The 23,143-nt window shown below is 33.7% G+C and overlaps 1 protein-coding gene across 1 annotated transcript in view; it reads left to right on the top strand.

Annotated features, from left to right (window-relative positions):
* Positions 1 to 23,143, top strand: part of LOC149790361 (uncharacterized) — a 161,582-nt gene that overhangs the window by 68,966 nt on the left and 69,473 nt on the right. Inside the window, exon 5 of the mRNA XM_089973207.1 lies at positions 20,436 to 21,955. Within this exon, the coding sequence (XP_089829333.1) occupies positions 20,436 to 21,955 (1,520 nt within the window). The remainder of the gene's footprint in view (positions 1 to 20,435; positions 21,956 to 23,143) is intronic.

Here is a 23,143-nt window from a genome sequence, read left to right as displayed (position 1 = left end):
ATTTCCAAATCTTGCTGATTTTGAAACTGCAGCATTTAGGTTGAGATTAATGGTCCATGTTCCAAACCCATTTTATTTATATTGCTTTGTTGACAAATCTCCCTATTAATCAAGCTTGTTTGTTAGATCATTTGGAACAGGAAGTTGCTAAAACTAAAGTTGTTGTTGTTGTTGTAGGGTTTAACGCCATTTTTCAGCACAAGATAGGCTATATGTGGCGGCCGGTATTAATGGTGGAGGAAGAACCCGGAAAAAACCGCCGACCCACAAGAAGCAACTGGCAGGCTTTCTCACATACCCACATTGTCTGAATCTGAGACTTGAACCCACGCAGACAGGGGTGAGATGGCAGTGATTCATAATGGAGAGCGCTTTAGACCACTCGGCCACTCGGGGCCCCAGACTCTTAAGTATTGATCAGGATATTAAAATTGTAATAACTGGAGACCTTAATACTGACTTCTTGAACACCTTTCTACGAAAAATCCTATCATGTTTTGAACTATACAATTTAAAGCAATTAATTTCTTGTGTAACTTGAGTCACTCCAGAGTTTGTGATGGTAATGGATCGCATTTATAACAGACCACAAAATGTGATATACAAGTATCAGATTTTGGAATTAGTGTTCATTATTCAGTATATAATCCAAGTGATGCACCAGAATTACCAAAGAAGGAAGAGCATAGGAACTTTAAAAGCTTGAATGGAGAGAACTTTCTTAATGATTAACTTTTCCTTCAAGCTGTTAATGCACCCATTAAAAATAAATGCATCAAAAGAACAGTATAAGCCAGACATTTTATAAAAAAGGTTTCATCAGTGGGAAGATTGGGGAAATTAAAAATGCTGGAGAAACAAAGTAAATTACATGACTGATAAGGCACATAATGAATTATTATGAGTAAATAATATAAGAAAACAAGGCTAGGTGTCAAATACAGAAGTATCAAAATGAATTGAATGCTAAGTAAACATTACCCCCACCCCATCTTACCAGTCCAGATACAATAGGAAGGACTACAGCAAAATCCATGAAAATAATTACAGATGTTATTTTTGTAAGTACATTTATGAATTTGCAGGTATGCTTTATGGAAAAATAGAAATTTTAATCCTGAAAATTTGGATGTGAAGGTAACTGGCAAAGCTCATTTATCACTTTGGTTTATAAAGAAAGAGGAGTACTCTTTGTGAAACATTACTTGGACCATACGTAATTAACTCTGCAGAACTACATGCTATTGGACTGAATCTGCTAAACTTTCAGCAGCAGTAATTTCCAGCTCTATAACATATATAATTAACCTAAGTATTATGGCAAATGATTACCCAGACCTATTTAAATATACCAAGGTAACAGCCATTTATAAGAGTGGAGTAAAGGATTATCCCTATAACTGACACCAATTCTCTAAAGACTTCATAAAACATGTTGCTAAATCTTATTTACTAAGATCTGAATGAAATGATGATAATCTTTTCTACAATGAGCAGTATGGTTTTAGAAATTGCCTGTCAAATAGCCCTTACAAAAATCAGTGACAGGTGGTTTCGTTGAAATCAATAAATGAAATGTGATTCGTGTTGTTTGCTTTGAATTTTAAAAGACATTTGACTTTGTAGATATTATGCAGTGCTGTAATTTTGATGACAGTGCCATACAGTGGTCAACTGTTTTCAGCACAGATGGCAGCATGTAATGTATAGGTAGCACTGAATCTTTTGCAATTCTTAAGGTTGGTGTTCCACAAGGGTCAGTATTGAGTCCATTTTTATTTTTAGTCTTTAATAATGACCTCCCATTTGCTTCTGAGAACTGTAAGAATAACAAAATTCTTAAAAATGCGAATAAAACAAAACACACATTAATAATGATAGCTGAGACATTGGCTCACATGGACCAGAAACATCTTGGTTTAAATTCAACCATCGCAAGTTTTTCAAATTGTGAACTTTGTATTCATGTAGACAGTTTCCTTCTTTGTGGTGTTAGGTTAATTAAGTATGTAAACTGCTTTCATCTAAGATAGCACATACTGCCAAAATGAAGAAATGCCATCTTAATGTCAGGATTACGTATTTTAATTAATGAACTCCCTCATAATGTCAGGATTACGTATTTTAATTAATCGTAGATTATTGCATTAATATATAGGTCATCACCTCCAGACAAGACAGTGACAAAATTTTACAGTATTGAAGAAGAGCAGTACCTGATTTTGATTCATTTTCTCAACCAATGTTAAAAATCATTTGAATGGAAATTGACAAAGGAACTGATTACTGTAAAGCTGTTTTGGTATATCAAGCTGTTCTGGTATATAAAGCTCTAAATGAAACTGCAAACAAAACTTATTTAGCCATGTTCAATCCCATTGTGCTGGAATCTCTTGCTACATTTACTGAAACCTACAGTATTTCTAGAACTTAAGATTTTCCAGGGTTCTTGTCTGGAATATGTTGTCTTTAATATAAAACGATCAGATTACATTTATCTCATTGCTGTTTAAAAGTAAATGTTTTGATTAGATGTGTTAAGTTAGAAATAGTTGCTTTTTCAACTTGTGTTCAGTAATCTGTTCATTGTACTGAAGTAGATTGTAGAGAAGGCCTCAAGGAGAATAGTTTTGTACTATTTGAGTTTCCTTCAATAAAAAAGCATTGTTATTATTAATATTAATATTCTTATTATTATTGTTATTATGCAAGACCACCAATACAAAACAATAGTCTATTCAACTAACAAATATTGTCCACTTAGCCAAAATGAAAGTCTACCTGGCCTAAAAATCTGATCCTCTTGGCCTAAATCACAAAACTATGCAGTCTGTGGAACATGATTTTAGATGGGGTAAGCTTAAATATGAAAGGAAATTACCAGTTGAACTAATTAAGTATGAAAGGAAATTACCAGTTGAACTAATTAAGTTATGTGGCAAACTATTTGAGCTAGTGATGTCAGCTGTGATGATTGTGTCAATGTTAAGTGAGGTAACTATTTTTATTGATATTTTTATATATAAATATTTAACTAATTTTAAAGTGTAGTGTTTCCATTTACAATTATATCTTTTAATAAATTATTTTTAACGGCATACTTATTTGTCACTTTAGGTATTTTGTAAACCAGGCATTTAGATTTTCTTTTTTCTCTTTTTTTACTCCAAAATCGTGTTTTGCATAATTGTGTATTTGGTACTTTTTGGTATTTGTGCTGAGCATGTATTGCGACTGTAAGCCAGTCAGGTCATTCAGTGATTTTGGGTTTAGTGGACCAGATTTTAAGTCCAATTTGTCTTTTATTTGGGCTAAGTGAAACTGCCAGATGTGCATTTATGTATGTTAACTCTGTAATATATTACTCATGTATGGGAACCCGTAGTTACCTATCACCACACAAATCCGTGACAAAATATTGAGAAACACAGTCATAAAAATCCGTGACAAAATATTGAGAAACACAGTCATAAAAATCTGTGACAAAATATTGAGAAACACAGTCATAAAAATCCGTGACAAAATATTGAGAAACACAGTCATAAAAATCATCAATGCAGACCACTGGATTCATGTCTTCTTATTTCAATGTAAAATGTGGAACAGTATTTCATACCTCATGTTTGATCGGAAATGGTGAAATATCATGTTTTGCATTTCTTAACCTGAGATATGTTGCCAATGTTAACACAGTGCTAAGGTATTTGGACACCTGAGGAATAAGTGCAGAACATTTCAGATTCCTATCAGTTACCATTACTGACATCGCTTGGGCAAAAGTGTACTTGTATGTAGACTGTGTTTCCTCTGTTTTGAAAACGGTCTTTGTTACTTTCCTGGTACTGTTTCCAAGATGCGGCATGATGTATATCATCATGTAGTGAAAAATTAAAGATTTAAAAGCATTTTTGTTGGTACCAGTTTTCAAGGACTGGCCAAGACTTGGAAGCGAAATATTATGTATGGTGAAGACATCAATTCTGTCAATGTTCAAGTTTTATTTTTTTTTTAAATTAAAAAGTTTTGTCTTTACCTACTTTGATAATTAATTAATTCAGATAAATAGTAATGATATCCAACAACACATATTTGTCCCATTGACCATATCCTTGTCCAAGTGCAAAAACAGAGACCTTTACATCTTCATGGCTTTTACTTGAGTTAATAACTCCCATGAGTTCACACATTTGTCATATTTTCATTATAGTTTTCATGGGTTTTACGTGAGTTAATAACTCCTATGAGTTCACACATTTGTCATATTTTCATTATAGTTTTCATGGGTTTTACTTGAGTTAATAACTCCCATGAGTTCACACATTTGTCATATTTTCATTATAGTTTTCATGGGTTTTACTTGAGTTAATAACTCCCATGAGTTTACGCATTTGTCATATTTTCATTATAGTTTTCATGGGTTTTACTTGAGTTAATAACTCCCATGAGTTCACGCATTTGTCATATTTTCATTATAGTTTTCATGGGTTTTACTTGAGTTAATAACTCCCATGAGTTTACACATTTGTCATATTTTCATTATAGTTTTCATGGGTTTTACTTGAGTTAATAACTCCCATGAGTTCACACATTTGTCATATTTTCATTATAGTTTTCATGGGTTTTACTTGAGTTAATAACTCTCATGAGTTCACACATTTGTCATATTTTCATTATAGTTTTCATGGGTTTTACTTGAGTTAATAACTTCCATGAGTTCACGCATTTGTCATATTTTCATTATAGTTTTCATGGGTTTTACTTGAGTTAATAACTCCCATGAGTTCACGCATTTGTCATATTTTCATTATAGTTTTCATGGGTTTTACTTGAGTTAATAACTCCCATGAGTTCACACATTTGTCATATTTTCATTATAGTTTTCATTTACTAACCAAAAGTATCAGTAAAGAATGTGTACAAAATGTTAATAGCTTAAAAATCATTAATGTGCTAAAAATTGTTAATGTGCTAACAACGGAACTGTATATGCAATAATGGAAATTTATATGCTGACAGTGATAATGGAAATGTACATACTAATGATAGAAAATTTGTCTGCTAAAAATATAGAAAATTACTGTACTAGAAACTATTGATGATAGAAATTGATATGTTAATACATTGATATGCTTGTCATAGAAATTCATGATAGAAATTGATATGTTAATACATTGATATGCTTATCATAGAAATTCATTTGATAGAAATTGATATAATATTGATAGAAATTATTATGCAAATGTTGGATATTGATATGCTTGAGATATAAATGAATATGTTGATGATAGAAATTGATATGATGATAGATTCTTGATAGAAATCAATATGGAAATGTTAGAAATTGATATGTAGGGATATAAATTGGTGTGCTGATAATAGAAATTTGTATATGCTAATGAATAGATGTAGCATAATCATAAGTCATTTCTCAAAACAAAAGCATGAAATGATCCTGAATTATTTTTCTCAGATTTACTGTTAACTCGAGAACTTCTCTGGTGCCCTAGTGGTTACAGGATTCGCCTCAGATGCAGGATGTTACAGGTTTGAACTCTGACTGAGTCACATCAAAGACTTATAGAAATGGTACTAATAGCTGTCTCGCTAAGCACTCAGCATTAAGAGGTTAGTGTTAGGACTTGTTGACTGGTGTCGGGATAATGTGAATGGATGGGACATCGTGCTGCATGTCTACGGCATGATGCTTCAGTGCTGGACATCACTATAAACTGCCACACTGCAGACATTGTAGTGATATGACTGACAAATTATTAAAGCTATGTTAAAAATCCAACTCGCATCACATCATTATTTTATCCTGTTTAAAATATAAGTTAATACTTTCATGACAAAAAATGTCAGCACAATAGAACTATGCAATAAAGAAAAATAAATAAATAAAAACTATATACAGTCCTGTGTTTTAACTTTTCATAGGAAATATTAGAGAAAAATAAATATTTAATGTAAACCAGCATTAAAAAAAAATATTGATAGATGAATTAGACTAGAGCAAAAATTTTCATACAGGTAGGCAATTATAAGGAACAAATACCTGGATTGCTTTTGTTACACTGTTCTTATAGATTTATTTGCCAATTCCTTTTGTTTTTCACTTGCACATGAATAAGACGTGAATAAAGACAAGCTTTTCATACATTTTGGATTGGACATACACTCATTATTGCAAATTCTGAGGAATTAAAACTAAATTCTGGATTGGCCGAGACACATTTCCCTTTGTAAATTATGCTTCAAGAACAGTCTATGTGACTGTTTCAAGAATTAATCCCGAAAATCATTCCATTACTGGATTTGTATTTACACTGTATAAAAAAAAAGACTCACCTTTTGGAGATTTTTTTTTCTGCGGGCAATAAAATAAGTTGTTTGCACTTGCTATGAGAAGAAGAAAGACATGCAAATCATTATATTTTGTTTGCTAAAGTTTTTTATTTCTTATGTTTTGACCTCCACAAAACTACTATATTTATGATCCTGAGATGAAATTTTAAAATTTGGCCTTTTATCCCTGAAATATGTGCCTTAGATCAATGTTTAAGGTAAATTCCATAATTTAAATGACTTAATCACTCAGCAGAGAGGGAGAGAGAGATTCATAATTAAGTTGGTTTCTTCACAGAATAATAGAAACCACTAGCCAATATCTGACTGCAGTTGTATGATTTCTGAATAGAAAGTAACAGCTGTTTTATAAGCATGTTTTAATGTGAGTTACAGGCCGCCAAGTACTCTTCCTCAGAGAAGACACAAGACTGGGTTTCAGAAATTGAAGCCACACAAGTACCAGTTTGTTACTTTGTGAAAAATGGGGTCATTATGAGAAAATTGAGACCACCTGATGTACCTGCTGGTGATGAGTGGTCAGTGAGCAATCAAATTGTTGTTTTTAAGTCATATCGATGGGAAATTAATAGTCTAGCCCATAAAACTCCTTAAGCTGTTCATTTTGGTGTCAGTATGACTTATCACAAGATCATTAATCAAAAATAAAGTGATGTTTATAAGTACCATAGATCTTGTCACACTTGTCAAATGGTAGGAAATCCCAATCAGAAGACATATAAGGCACATCTGCAACCTATTCCTGCACTTGACCATTTCACAAGTCATGTAGCAGACAAATGGTAGACTGTTGGTTCCTTACCTAATTACCAAGTCAAGCAACCAATACATGCTGACCATAATTTGTGTGTCCTAAAGATTTCCATTGGCTATTCTTGTGAAGAATATTGAAGAAAAAACTGTTCTAAATCTGAGGCAATGTTTGTTTAACACTTATTTGCCTCACCAAATCTGTCAAGCAATTTTATGTTTGATTATTTCCAACAACGTATGCATGAATTAGACATCCAACAGTTTAATTGTTCTGCCTATCACAAGACTGTCCTAAAACACTCTCACCTACCCAGGATACATGTATAAAATTATATTGAATCAAACCTTAAATAAGACAGTGATCAGGAGAGTTTTTTTCCCATGTTGGTAATAATTGCAAAATGAAATACTCCATGACTACCCTAAAACAGCAAAAGACTGTCCCAAAACACCCTCAACTACCCAGAATACATGTAGACAAATAAAATCAAAGCAAATAAGAAGATATTGATTACAAAAATTCTACCCTGTATAATTGTCGAGTAAGATCAGTAGAGTTTTTTATCTTGTCGATACTTGCTGAAGGAAAGACCCTAAGACTATCCCACAAAAGACCCATGATACATGTTTGCAATTACAATAACTTAATGAAATATGCAGTTTTGGTGCATTCTCTCTCTCTCTCTCTCTCTCTCTCTCTCTCTTTCTCTCTCTCTCTCTCTCTTTGGTCATAGATAATTCACTGAATTACTTTTATATTGCAAAGAGCAGCACACTTAATAAGTCAGAATCACGCATCACTAATTTCATATTTAAAAAAATCTTTAAAGTTTTATTTCTTCTAATCTTTAATGTGACAGAGAGCAGCTGAATAATTAGAACCTAAGGGTGCTATATTTATATTTATAAAATTCTTGAACCAGTTTATTATTTTTAATAATGGTAGGAATTATAATAAATAGAAGTAAAATCTGTTAATTATGTCTTTTGTCTCTGATTATTTCCACTTTTAAGGATAAAAGTTTTAAATGATGCAGACCAGTTTTAAAGCTTTTTTGGTTTTTGTTTGTTATTTTTTTTAATTTTTTAAAATACATTCAAATGTTGAGGTTCTGTATTTTAACAATGCAAAATAATTATTGGAAAACAATCATACACTAAATATAATACTTATAATTGCAAGTAAACATTTTTGTCATGCTAGGAACATGATTTTCCACAATTTGATTACTTGGCTTTTGCGACAAAATATGTTGCAAAATAAGATGTGATAAGAATAAAAAAGCCATTAAGAATGTTTGATTTTTAATGTCATTTTACCTTTAAACTTTTTTTTATGTGCTGTTGATGTTGCTCTGTAATATTATTTTCGCCGGAGCTTATGTACAAGAGTATCACAGGAAAAGATACCCGTCTGAAAGGTGTGTCAGAATGGATGACGTACAACACTATCCTTACAACCAGGGGTCGGTCGTCTGATGAAAGCCCGTTAAGAGAGTACGAGGGAATATATAATTGTCATTTCTGATCCCTACTTGCTAAAATTAATGTTTCAAAAGTAATTAGAAATATCACTCAGAAGTAGATTTTTTAAACGGTGAAAGTAAATACTTAAGTGCGTCAAAACTGGAGTTGAAGATGGATCACCCTGCTGCAGTGTATGCGTTTTTGTTTTCGTAAGGGCTAGAAATCACTTAGATCTTCGAGAAAGCACATTGTTTTAAAGAACGGTTAAAATTTAGTTGCAAACGTACACCTTTAAAAAAGGGACTGAAAGAGTTACAATGTTTACTTACCTAAAATGAATGCCTTAAAGCTCCATGGAGACCATTAATTATTTCTGGTAAAGGAAAAACTTAGAAATTTAGAGCTCCGTCTAGTGTCATAATGCCATGCTAATTTCTAGTATGCCATTATGACAACAGATGGCGACAAGAGTTGGACAACAAAGACAATACTGATAAAATATAGTATTTACATTGTTGCAAGGCCAAAACCTGTGTGAAAACAGCAGTTGGAATGATGCATTTGTAATATGGCAAGTTTATAAACAGAATTTACAAAACTTGTAATAACTGACAGCGTTTGCCATACGACAAACTGCAAAATCAATTCAGTACTTTGCAAGATACAATGACGCAGAAGGAAAGTAGATCTAAACACTTGCAAGCAGCCATTTACAGCTTGCATCAATGAAGAATAGAAAATTCATTACTAGAATTATGAATGTAGCACTTGCAAGCAGCCATTGACAATAATGCAGAAGGAAAGTAGCACTTGCAAACTGCCACGTACATTTTGTATCAATGAAGAATACAATACACATGGATAGAACTATGAAAGTTGCACTTGCAAGCAGCCATTTACAATATGTATCAAGGAAGATTAGATAATATAAGGCGTAAACCGCGCGCGAGTCGATGATGCTTTCACATTATCTTGTGGTAATAAAATAATATACACTGCTGTCGTCAATGGGATGATATAGGTTTAATACATGTTAATATATTCTCCTTGAAGTAAAGCAGTTTTAACATGCAGTTTAGAGCAGTTAATTTGATGTGTAATGGGGGTCACGTCAAATTGTTTTTAGCATGAACAAGTAAGACGGTTCCACAGAGATGAACAAATATCACATATACAGCAAACGTAATCGCTTGAAAGTAAAAACGAAAATATGTTAAATACGTTACGACTCTTAAAAAGTTATTGGCATGACAGTCAGATGGACAGACACTAGGTTAACATAATATACCTAATTTAAGACTTGTAAAAAATATGCCTCAGTAGTAGCATCATGATTTAACATCAGTCCACACGTATTTTTGGCTTGGCCTTGACCTTGAGAAATGACAAAAAACATGGCATACAACACACCCTCTGCATCATATACATACATCATTCCTAATATCTTAAACATCTTCAGAGCTGCAGCCTGGAAACCAAAAATTAAAAAATTAAAAAAAATGTAACACCATAACATATTAAACAGATTATCATGGCTATAGGCAAATTCAGTTTTACTTCTCAAAATATTGGTTTTACTGTAAGACTAGGCAAGAAATATATGTATACTGGCATGTGTCCATGAATATGGCAAGAAAGCAAGACATGAAAATAACCGTGAGGTGACAGTGGCTTTAACTTAGTATATAGGGTATTGATAGTGGTACAAGACATATACCGTCCAAACCATTTTTATTACTTAAACAGCTTTTGAACTAAAGCCCATTCAGTATGGATCATAAAAGTGTTATGTTGTTGTTGTTATAGGGTTTAACGCCCTTTTTCAGCACAAGATAGGCCATACATGGCGGACAGTATTAATGGTGGAGGAACAACCCGGGAAAACCCCTGATAGAACCACCTACCCACGAGAAAAAAGTGTTATGTGAAATGACTTTAGGTCATGAAGTAGGAATATAATTTTTTTAAACTTACTATCATGAGAATTTGTGAGATAGAGCCTAGCCACAAAAATAGATAATGTTGATCTATCATGTAAACCTAAATGAAACTATAACGAAAAATATTGCATTCAAAAGTAATGATTTGAACGTAAGTTCAATTGAATTACCTTCAAAGACATTAGAGTTATAGTCCTAATATAAAAAGTGAGTAAACTTAACACATTTTTTTTATTCTGCTGATAGGACCATGCCTCTGATACATATGACTTTGATCCTGCTGATAGGATCATGCTATTTGATACATTTGATCTTGCTGATTGAACCATGCTATTGACACATGATGATCTTGATCTTTCTTATTCGACCATGCTATTGATGCATATGACTTTGATCCTGCTGATAGGACCATGCTATTGATACATATGACTTTGATCCTGCTGATATGACCTTGCTATTGATACATGACTTTAATCATGCTGATAGGACCATACTATTGTTACATATGACTTTGATCCTGCTGATAGGACCATGCTTCTGATACATATGACTTTGATCTTGCTGATTGAACCATGCTATTGATACATATGACTTTGATCTTGCTGATTGGACCATGCTATTGATACATAATGACTTTGATCCTGCTGATAGTACCATGCTATTGATACATATGACTTTGATCCTGCTGATAGGACCATGCTTCTGATACATATGACTTTGATCCTGCTGATATGACCATGCTATTGATACATGACTTTAATCCTGCTGATAGGACCATGCTATATATGACTTTGATCCTGCTGATAGGATCATGCTATTGATACATATGACTTTGATCCTGCTGATAGGACCATGCTATTGATACACATGACTTTGATCCTGCTGATAGGACCATGCTATTGATACATTTGATCTTGCTGATTGAACCATGCTATTGATACATAATGACCTTGATCTTTCTGATTGGACCATGCTATTGATACATATGAAAGTTACATGAAGCAAGCTCAAACTATAATTTTGCAGGGGAAAATATTTCACTCCATGATCTTTGATAGAAGTTTCTGAGTGACATTTTGAACACACAAAAAATTATATTGACCCGAGATACAAGACCTGGCCTTACATATATGTCCATGCAAGTGCCAAGTGACAACTCCACGATATGATGTACTGCTATATCAAAGTTTGTCTATAATTGCATTTAATAGTTTGCACGTTACAGCTCCAAACGAATATGGTCATGTGACAGTCAAATAAGAACAATGATGGTTGCAAATTTGACACCCTTTTCTTATGCATGAAAGTTTACCAATTTGTATGCCACCCTTTCCAATGGATTCAAAGTCACTTATTGTAATTGTAACCTAAATATTTGACCTTCAAGCAAGAATAACATGGCACTCTCTAGTTTTGATAAAATTTACCAAACATCATCCAGCCAATAGGTTACTTTCAGTAACTCTTCCAAGCAGAAAAATATTGGAAGACTTTGTACAAAATTGCACAAGTATCCATATACACTAAGTCCACATATTGTTTACAAACCATGTGGGCATTGTCAGTTGTACAGTTTTAAAACTGGGCGATTGCTTGGGTAATCACCACATTCAGTGCAGTCCAAGGTGAGATTCATGAAAATACCTAGAATTTGGTAAATGACATGGCATAGCATATCATTACGTTTACAATGTATAAGGATAGGAGTTAAACCGCTCCGGTGGCTTTGTGGTTACAGCGTTCGCCTCGGATGCGGGAGGTCGCGGGTTTGAACTCCGGCCGAGTCATGCCAAAGACTTATAATTTTACTTACAAATAATTTTCCTCTAATCAAGCATTGACCACAAATATCACATTTTAACATTGGCATTACCACCCCCACCCCCAACGCTCCGGTGGCCTAGTGGTTAGAGCGTCCGCCTCTCATGCGGGAGGTCGTGGATTCGATCCCCGGCCGAGTCATACTAAAGACTTAAAAAAATGGTACTAACAGCTGCCTCGCTTGGCACTCAGCATTAAGAGGTTAGTGTTAGGACTGGTCGGTCTGGTGTTAGGATAAGAACTCTTCTCGTGAATATATTTGTGAAGTAGGTTTAGAATATGAGAAGTGTTCCAGCTGCTAGGAGCTTCGTAGATAGTGAGACATAACACCGACAATATCATCGTTAGTCATTTATCATACGTCTTGCATGAACTTATGACGTAACAGAAACTTTACATGAGTTTTACATCTTCTGCAGTAGCTATATCTATGAATAAGTATAAACTATCTGGTAGGGGACCAACCATTTGGCTTAGGGGTAGGGGTGTTTTGGATTTTATTTCACATCTGAATTTGTTTATAATACCTAAAAATAATGAATGCTTTTCAACTATCATAATTATAATGGTTATAATGTTTATGTGCACAAAACGTATTAGGGCTGGCAAATTGTAGGTTTAGGTTGTGTTTTTGGGGGGTGGGTTGATATATTGCAGCCCCCAATCAACGTCTGATATTAAATGGGCAAGCCCCGAGTTTGATACATCCAGGAGAAAAATCTGTTATTTCAGTTTAGCCGCAAATTACTGTGGATTTTTTGCAACTATTTTAACGTTTATTTCAATGTTAGCGTAGTAAGACATACTTGATTCTTCTAAAGTATGTTTCGTTAACCCAAGTAAAAATTTACCAGATTTCTTGAAAACTAGTCAAGAGTTGCGCCCTGTTCAGAATAGTTGCTTTTATATTATCACGTCATTCAGCTGGCTGTATATGTAAGTTAGGTTGTCAAGCTATATGTGTGAGTTTATCTGTCTTCCGTGTCAATGTTGAAACTCGTATACATCTTAACTTATTAACACTAAACGTTCACTATTGGGTAACATCGTATTAGGATGTGTTTACCGTAGAGATAAATAAATAGAGGCTTCGTCCTTTTATTATTTTATTTAACGAGAGAGGGAGAGAGAGGGGGGCGATAATGTAAAACGTAAATAGTTAACATTTTGCTATAATCCTCGCGATTCAGTAAACAATATAGTATTTGCTTTATTCAGGCCTTTTAAAACTGTATAAAACTGCTTTATTTGAAGGTGAATACTTTTGTTTGTATTAAAACTAGTTCATCCCATCGGCGACAACAGTAGAAAGTCAGTTATAAACATCTACTTTCACTCTGGTTGCGCCTTAGATTACCACTTTGATATGTCACGTGACAATACCCGTACTAAAGCTCTATTTTTAGACGACGAAATCCATACTTATGTTGAAGTTTGATTGTCTTTAAACGCGATGTTCAGCCCTTTTAGATCGAATACAGGCTTAATTCCAACATGTAGAATCAAACTGACAAAACTAAAGCAAAGTATTTTTTTAAAAATAAATTTATTCAGTGGTGCTCCGTTAAAGATCAAAAGGATGAGAGTATATATTTACGCCTTCACTTTCCACGTCACTTTCCAGTAACAATAAATTTATCCATTATATTGAATGCGTATCCATTCCTTCATCATTAATGTAAAGTATCATTGTGGTCTAAATTCGCTGCAAGAATCGACTGGAATTATGCTAACAAGAAGATCACTAATAGTTCAGCGGCCGTATGCTGGGTTTGGGACGCCCCTTGTTTTCTCATGTCAACTTTGGCACGTCCGATGCGTCTAACTGCATTGTATCTTTTGTACTGTTTTCTGTTTCTTCTTTCTCCGTCTTCTTGATGAGACTCTGTACAGGCGAATTTTCCACAGCACGCATTTCTTCTTCTTGGATGTGTCTTCAACAGTCGTATTTTAACATGGAATCATCAGCACCTAATGTAACAGCCACAGTTGTTCGGAAATGTTTACGTTGCTCCTGTTCGCTATTAATCGAATTAAAACACAACGCCCTGGCTTTTTCAAACCTCGAAATTTTACTTAGATTGCTATATAATTAGAAGTTTTTTTGTTTTTTTTTCTAAAGACAACACTCATTTACAGTCCTCTTGAATTATATATATATATATATATATATATATATATATATATATATATATATATATATATATATATATATATATATATATATATAAATATATATATATATATATATATATATATATATATATATATATATATATATATATATATATATATATATATATATATATTATTTGTGAGCTCCTCCTTCAGTCCTTTCCGACTGCATCTGTTTAAAACTTTAGAGAAGTCCTCCCGTAACGTCTCAAAACCCCGAAGGCTTAAGTATTAAAGTTTATAAGAGACTTTGGGTCGAGGTTCTTCTGGTATTGTTTTCCTAAATTTCTGTTTTCTAGGTCCAGAGGTTTCTGTTTCGTACTCACCTCCCCTCAGGTATTTCCTGTTGGTCGGCTTTCCTTCCAGTTCTTTCCTTTTCCAGTTAAAAAAATTGTTACCTACACACTGGGGTCTTTTTAGTTTTCCGGTGATTTATTTATATTATAGTAATTTGTTATGTTGTATTTATTTTCGTCGTTGAAGTGGGCTTGAAGTATCAAATCATGTTCAAGTTATTATTTTGTTATCTAGTCTTAATATATATATATATATATATATATATATATATATATATATATATATATATATATATATATATATATATATATATATATATATATATAATTTAATATATATTTATTTCAATTTAATTGCTTTTCAGTTTTTTTTAAATATATTTTTTATTGCATGATATTGTAATATAAATGTATTCACTAGAGATGATACTTTGTTCAGAAAATAATTTGACCGTAACAGTTAGTTTATAAACACCATGTATTGATCGAAATCCTGACCTTGTTTCACAATTTGTGGCAATCACGTAAACAAGTTCTACCTTTATTTTAAAATGATTGGTTGTTGTCAAGGTCATGATGGGACTTCATGCTTAAGATGTAAACAATTTTTATTTTTATTTCTTAGAGTAAAATGATTGGTTTTCGTCAGGGTCACACTGGGTAAACGTGCTATGTAACAATTACTTGCCTTCTATTCCCTTCGAGAAGATGATCACGTGACCGCTTGTTTGTCTTAATAATACGATATAGCCCATGTTTCGGATAATTAATTTCAGTAGAAGCTCGGCTGTTAAACTGTTAGTTGTATGTTATGCTGTTTGGATTTATTTCAAATTATTTGGTTTGGAGTTATGTCAAATTACTTGGATTCAAAAGGACTAATTCTGATATTTTTCTGGAATAAACGACTATTCATGTAATATTGTGGAACAAGAAAAGTCTTTTTTAATATAAAAATGTATTCAGCTATCAGAAACCGGAGTGATAGTTCTTGTTACTACAAGGATCTGTAGACTTCAACACTAAAGATTGCAGCATACTTCATCGTCTTCCATCTTGGATTCTTCGTCGGGATTCGAACGTGAAATCAGTTGAACATTTTGTTATTAGGACTACTAAAATTTTATTCTTGGATTATTTTTGGATTTGATTCTATGAAACCGTAAGTTCATATTTTTTTTTTTATTTTTACAGAATTGTTGTTTTCACTTTTTATTGTGTTACTGTTTATTCGAGCATAAACAAGTGACATAAGAATATATATATATATATATATATATATATATATATATATATATATATATATATATATATGAAATATAAAATAAACAACACCAACACGTAGAATGTGTGACCTGTTTCGCTTTAATGCTTCATCAGACTGAATTCAAACTGATTGCTTACGTCATTAAATATGTTGTTTCTAAGTGATCAATGAAATAAACAATATGACATAAACAAGATGACGTCATAGCTTACATTTTTAACGTAATTATCTTATACTTTAACGAATAATTTACATGGAGGTGTGCATATACAGCAAAGATTAATGATATCTTAATACATAAAAATATATAAAACTGGATCTTAAAGATACATATATCTCTACTGATAACTATATATAAAATTTATTAATAGAGATAAACAGTTTCAGTAACATTTGTATAATGCACACTTATTAGAGGAATAGAAAATAAATAAATAGAAAAGAGAAAGAAGAAAGAAAAGAAAAACGAAAAATATTAACAAAATAAAAATAAAATTAGAAAGATAAATATATAAAATATATATAGTAATATAATCTTTACAACTGTTAAATAGGTTATCAGAACTCAATTTATATAATAAAAAATATGGTGTGCATAACGCTTACTATCGAGTATTTTATAAATAATTAATCATATTGTATTGAAAATTAATTTACAAATTCACTTTCATTTTTAAAGAATTAGTAAACTTATTTTTATGTTATTAGATTATACTTTTACCAATTACGAATTTCTGCAAAGTGGAAATTTGACTTAGATTAAATGCATGTAAGCCCAAATATTTGACAGGTACTTTATGGGTCAGAAAGTTGTGTTTTTCCAAGTACAACACTACTTTCGAGTTTTGTATGAAATTGCTTGGCCCTTACCCAGGATGAACAGGTGTAGGTAGTTTTGAAACTGGCAAAACATTTTGTCACGTAGTCATTTTGAGACACACAGGCAGAGAGAATGGCTACTTATTTAGTGGCAGGATTTTTTCTTCAAAGTAGTGAATTAGTGCTTTGTATGAAGTTACAATTTCTGGTAAAGTTGCAAGTCTGTGCAAGTCTGTGTGCTTTGCAAAACGGTAAAACATCGGATATAAATGTTTATCTTGACATATATAAGGCCGAGAGGTTGTGCAATTTGTTAAACTAAAATCACATTGCTTTCTTTTGGTCGTCGACATTTCGACTTTGGCAAATCGTAGGTATAGAAAATCATTATAACAAACACAGGGTAAAGACAGGGGTGTGGCAGTTCTTCTTCTAAATCCACTACTTGTACTTTCGTCTTAGGAGAGGCCATTTTTGTAGCTGTAGCAACAGATGCAGAACAAGATAATCTTCGTCACCGTCAGAAAAGAAGTTCCTTTTGAAATGGCTCTGCGTTGTTTCATCAAATTAGGAAACACTGGTCCTAAAGCATTATCAGGTTTGGCAGACATCATAGGTACGCAGAATTTGAAGTGGCAGGACGAAAAACTGTCATTGAGCGTGCTACATTGGTTCATCCTCCAAGCAAACTGTCGCGTGTATTCATAGATGAAGTGTGCATCGATGGCAAAATGACACTGTACAGAATTAGTGGAGCTTTAGTCATACGTTACAACGTTTTTTAACCTTGAATCATTGCCAATTATTGAATGTTTGTTTATATCTGTACATTTGCATACAACTAAAACTTAAAACACTCCGCCCTTCTCTTATGTTTCATTGTATGTTATGTTTAATTGACAGTCTATCAACCGTTCTACCCTTGCCTACTTGTATCTGATTGTGTAGTACGTTTGAGTGTATGTAAGTTTAGGGTTTATGAATGAAGTGTTATTGCTGAGTAAAATGATAATATAACATACTTACTTGGATTGTAATCAAAACAAGGATGCTGGATTGTATATGTGACATGCTTGGATAATAATAATTACGAAGCGGGTGCTTCATATGCGGTGTGTTTGGATAGTAGATAAAAAAAAGTATTGCATTTCCAGTATGGCTCAGTAAGATTTAAACATGGAAACGGCATAAAATAATCCCAAAGTTTAATACGGGGATTCCTGTTTGGCTCCGTAACACCAATTCCCAAGTTAATCTTATAGACCAGTAATAAGGTACACTACTGCAAAATATTAAAAATAAAAATTCCAGAAAACTTTAAAGGAATGTTTTCCTTGGAAAAAAAACAACTTTCTGACCCATAAAGTACATGTCAAACATTTGGATTTGCAATAGATAATCCAGGTCAAACTTCCAGATTTGAAAAGTGACGACGTCGCTTTTGAGTTCTATGAATAGCACACGCGATTACTTTGATCAAAAGAAAGAAGAAATAGAACCCAAAACAAAAGATGCAATGGATCGAAAAATGACTTAAAGACAGTTAGTATGAGAAAACGAGTGACGTCTCAAAACCATTTATTGCTATGAATATTATTTAAGATAAGATTTATCGATAAAAGCCACAATTAAAAACACAAGCTCTAATCGGCTTCTTACTGACGTTATATACAACATCATTAAATAGACATCAAATAAACGTGATTTAATATACATGCAAACAGAGGGGAAAAATAAATGCAGCTAGATATATCATATAGCTTAATGCATAACTTAAAAAAGGCCTAAATCAAAGGTGGTGGTACGGTCTACAGTTTTATACTGTAGCCTATAAATTGGACTTTTGTTTAGGCCTGAATCGATGAAGATGGCATGGGCGCCCGCACGGAGGGGTAAAGGGGCAGGTCCCCCACCATTTCACCTCTAAACATGTTTTGTCCTACATCCGTAAAACTTAATAGCTGACCATTGCATGTTTGCCCCCCCCCCCAATAATTTTGAACATAGTTTTAAAAAAATTTTCCGTCATATCGCTACGATGTCCCTAGTGTGGCAGTTTATAATGGTGTCTGAGACACATGCCTCATGTCCCACCCAGGCAGACCAGTCCTAACACTAACCGCTTAATGTTGAGCGCCGAAGCGAGGTAACTGTTAGTACCATTTTTATAAGTCCTTGGTATGAGTATGACTCGGCTGGGAATAGAACCCGTTAGGTGAGCATCTTCTGTTGCTAAGATAATGCGTAGTAATATAAAAAAAAAAAAAAAAACGTTGGTGTGAAAATTTATCTTTTCCCTTCTATAGTATGGATTAAGATGTATTTTACGGTCATGTTTTTAAGCATAGAGATAAAGCGCGGATAAAGTTTTAGTAGCCCTAGGAGCTACCTAAATTCCACACCCTGGACTAAAATACAGCAACTTTATAGTGACTTAGACACAGAATATCTCAGAAACTAATGCTTTGTTTTGCTGATATTTTGTTTTTGTCTTTTAGTGTGTGTGTGTGGATTTTTAACGTAGCTTTAGTCATATCGCTACGATATCTGCGGTATGGCAGTTTATAGTGATGTCCAGCACTAGGGCATTATGCCGCAGACATGTGGCATCATGTCCCACCCAGTCTCATTATCCTGACACCAAGCAGACCAGTCCTAACACTGACCTCTTAATACTGACGCCTAGCGAGGCAGCTGTTAGCACCATTTTATACGTGTTTGATATGACTCGGCCGGGTTTCGAACCCACGACTTCCCGCACCGAGAGCGATCTATGTCTTTTAGTTCTTGTAATAATGGTCATTTACGTTTGTGAAATATGATTTATTTGATTCAGTAGGAAAGAATTTTTTTCTTGTATAAATGAGCATGGACAAGCTAACAGCAAAGTTAGGAAAGACCCATTGTATTAATAAATCATTTTCAATAAATAAATATTTAGCTGAAGCATAGAACTCTTTTGGTCACTTATCGCCAACAAAATCACCAATAGGATTTAACAAACTTGTAACAATATTTAGGTACTGGTTGATATTTTACTTTCAGTTTTATTCCATGTTTCAGACGGTAAAGATGGTAGATGTGCTGCTTTCATTTATTTATTTATTTAAATATTTATTTATTTATTTATTTATTTATTTATTTATTTATTTATGTGGATCCTCATATCAGACCAACAGACTTCAAAATCAGTTAAAGCCCGATGGAACTGGTAGCCCAGCTTATATTCATTAGCTTTCCAAGATAAGACACTTTCATATAGAACAGTTGGTGATTTTGAAGGAAATAGAACAAGGGATGACAAATGTGCGTAGCCTCGTGGGCTAATTAAATTTAACATATGGTAACCTAGAGAGAATATTCTAGTAGCCATAGGTATCTGGATTTGTCAGACCCATTGTGATATTGCACATTGGTTTAGTAGATTACTTTGAAGATGACACGATACAAAGGTCAAGGTCAATGTTTTGAATAATTCAGACTTGGGAGGAGATATCCATTAAGGAAGATTTAATTGTACCTTTGTTTCAGATGAATCAAGGAAACGCTAAGAATCGGTCTGAATCAGATGGCAAATCACGGCATGTTAGTAGGTATGGCAGAACTCTCAAGCCAAGTATCTCATATGGGACTGTGAGTTCACTCAACATAGATGATTCAGAGGATGGTAGGATGCAGCCGGGATCTTCAAGAAGATCAAAGTCACTAAAGGATGGTCAAGAGGTTTCAGAAGATTTTGCATTGAAGAGAAAAGACAAGGAAACCCCTTTAGATGCTGAAGAGCTGGAGAGTATGTTGCACAAGATAAAAGTTTCTGAATACGCAGAGAAACTTGGACTGGAGGCTGCAGCGACTCATTTCAATGCATCCAAAGACACCATCAGAGATTGGATGTTGCTGAAGAACTACTTTAAAAAGAAGACACAAAAGGCCAAGAAAAAGTCAGTTTGTAAATCAAATCTCCAAAATTATATCAAGATAGGTGAGCACACCGACCTTGAAGACAAGGTGATAAATTGGCTCCTGGAAACCAAGCACAGCTCAAACATAACTGATGACTTAACTATCATCGGAAACAAGTCGACAGAAATCGCAAAAGAAATAGGAAAACCAGATTTAAAAATTGGAATCCCGTGGGTAAAGCAAGTTCTTGAGAGGTTCGTTAGTGTGACAAAAATTGATGAAACTGGAGAAATTTGTACAGAAGAGTTCCGTCTGAAAGTTAAAGACTATGCCAAAGAGCATGGGGTCAAGGCAGCATCCGATCTATATGGTTTAGATGTAAATACAGTTGGATGGTGGACAAGGAAGTATAGGACGAAGGTTGTATGCAAGAAAGATGGCGCCCTAAGTCCTAATGCGAAATCACCAACAAGAAAAAGGTACACAGTAAATTTCAAAATTGAAGCTGTTAAATGTGCCGAAAAGCTTGGCAATCGTGCAGCTGCAAGAATTTATGGAGTTCCTGAGACAAATGTCAGGTTATGGAGGAAACATAAAGAACAGCTTTCACATAGTAAAGGAAACGTTTTAAAATTGAAGCCCACTGTTTCCCCACGTCAGTACAGCCTTCTAGAAAGTCTTGTGAAACACTGGATCATAAGTGAAAGGCGCAAAATCACAGGAGCTGAGATTCGAGCCAAAGCCCTATCTTTTGCAGAGCAAGCGAATTCACCTGGGTTCAAAGGCAGCCATAAATGGTTTTATCAATTTGTAAAATGTCACAATCTTCAACAGTATGTTAAACCTGAATGTTCGAAAGAGGAAAATTTTGAATTTGAGAAAAGGAAAGAAGTTGCAAGAAGTTTGGAAAGAGATAGTCATGGAAGGTTTAAGAGCAAGCCTGGGGAGGGATTTTTGTCAAATGAATTCAAACTGGAAGTAGTTCGATTTGCTGAAACAAATGGAAATGATGAAGCCGTGAAGAAATATGGAATTAATCAGACAGTGATCTGTGACTGGAGATTGAAAAAAGCTTATCTTTCACAGCGCATATCAGCACAAAAGGAAAAGGAGAAAGAAAGCGCAAATTTTTTTGTACATCAGCATTTTCCACAATAATGAATGATTTGCTGGATATAATCATAATTAGCTTTTGTGAATTTTCTCTTTCGACTGGAAACATTAAACGATCCTATTTTTTCTTCCTATGACATACCTTACACAATCCAATATTATTCGTCTTGTCCTTTTGGTGGAAAAAAAAAATTAGAGATAGTAATTCCAGAATATTTTCAAAAAACTATTGCAGTCCGTTAAATCATTTCCTCAAGCTGTTTTGATACTGATAGATGCTTCGATGGTATGATGCCACATCTTCATCAAAATGTGCAATTTCGTGTAAAAATCAGATTGAGTACAATATAGACACATACCGGTATTTGGCAACAACCATGACATTCAAAATGGCCACAAGACGTAAAGTTGCTTACTGCCACGTGGATTTACAAGTCGTCATCGGATCTGATATGGAAATATTCTGCACATATCGCCTAAAGGACCCTTGAACCGATGGTAGCTCGAGAGACGCAAGAAATGCCTGTAAGTGTCTAAAACGTACAACGTGCTGTGGACAGATTTGTCTGCAAACACCACACCCTCAAATCATCCATCAGTATCAACAGAGCTTTGTGTGGGAGGGACTTCTTTAAAGGGCTAGTCTTCTAAAATACAAATGTGATAAAACTTATGTTTTGTAACAGTTTCAGTGTCATAAGTATGAAGCCTTTTTAAAATTGATTTTGAGCATAAAAATCTTTTGAGATAATTATTTCCAGTCATGGCAAGAGTTTGTAAATTGTTAATTATATTGTACAGTTTCATTGCCTGCTAAACACGAGAATGATTCATGCACAGAATAGGCCTGGCACCGAAACATATTTCAAATCACTGACAAAGTGCATTAGAGTATTTTGTTTTCTTCTTCTTTTATTTTTCTTTTTTTGCTGGCCTCTTGTCTTGGAAGGATGTCCTTTATGCTTATTATATTAACATATATATTTCCATAGGTAGCATTAAACAGTTCTCAGCTACGGCCGTGGTCAAGGATGATCCCTCACGGCTTTAAAACCACATGCTATTAATACAAAACTACATAAATGTTGTGTATATTTAATTTATATTGCGTGCTTGACCTTTGTCGATGATTGAGGTTAGCGTTTTGGTCTACCTAACAAATGTTATTTTTTGAGATGTTTACTTTAATTTGAGTTCAAGACATAACCTTGATTATGACCTTC

The sequence above is a fragment of the Sinohyriopsis cumingii genome, chromosome 10 (assembly GCF_028554795.1).
Source record: "Sinohyriopsis cumingii isolate HCF-2022 chromosome 10, ASM2855479v2, whole genome shotgun sequence".
In the NCBI taxonomy this organism is placed as follows: domain Eukaryota; kingdom Metazoa; phylum Mollusca; class Bivalvia; order Unionida; family Unionidae; genus Sinohyriopsis; species Sinohyriopsis cumingii.
The sequence above is the reverse complement of the archived record's forward strand: the minus strand, read 5'-3'. Positions and strand labels throughout refer to the sequence as shown.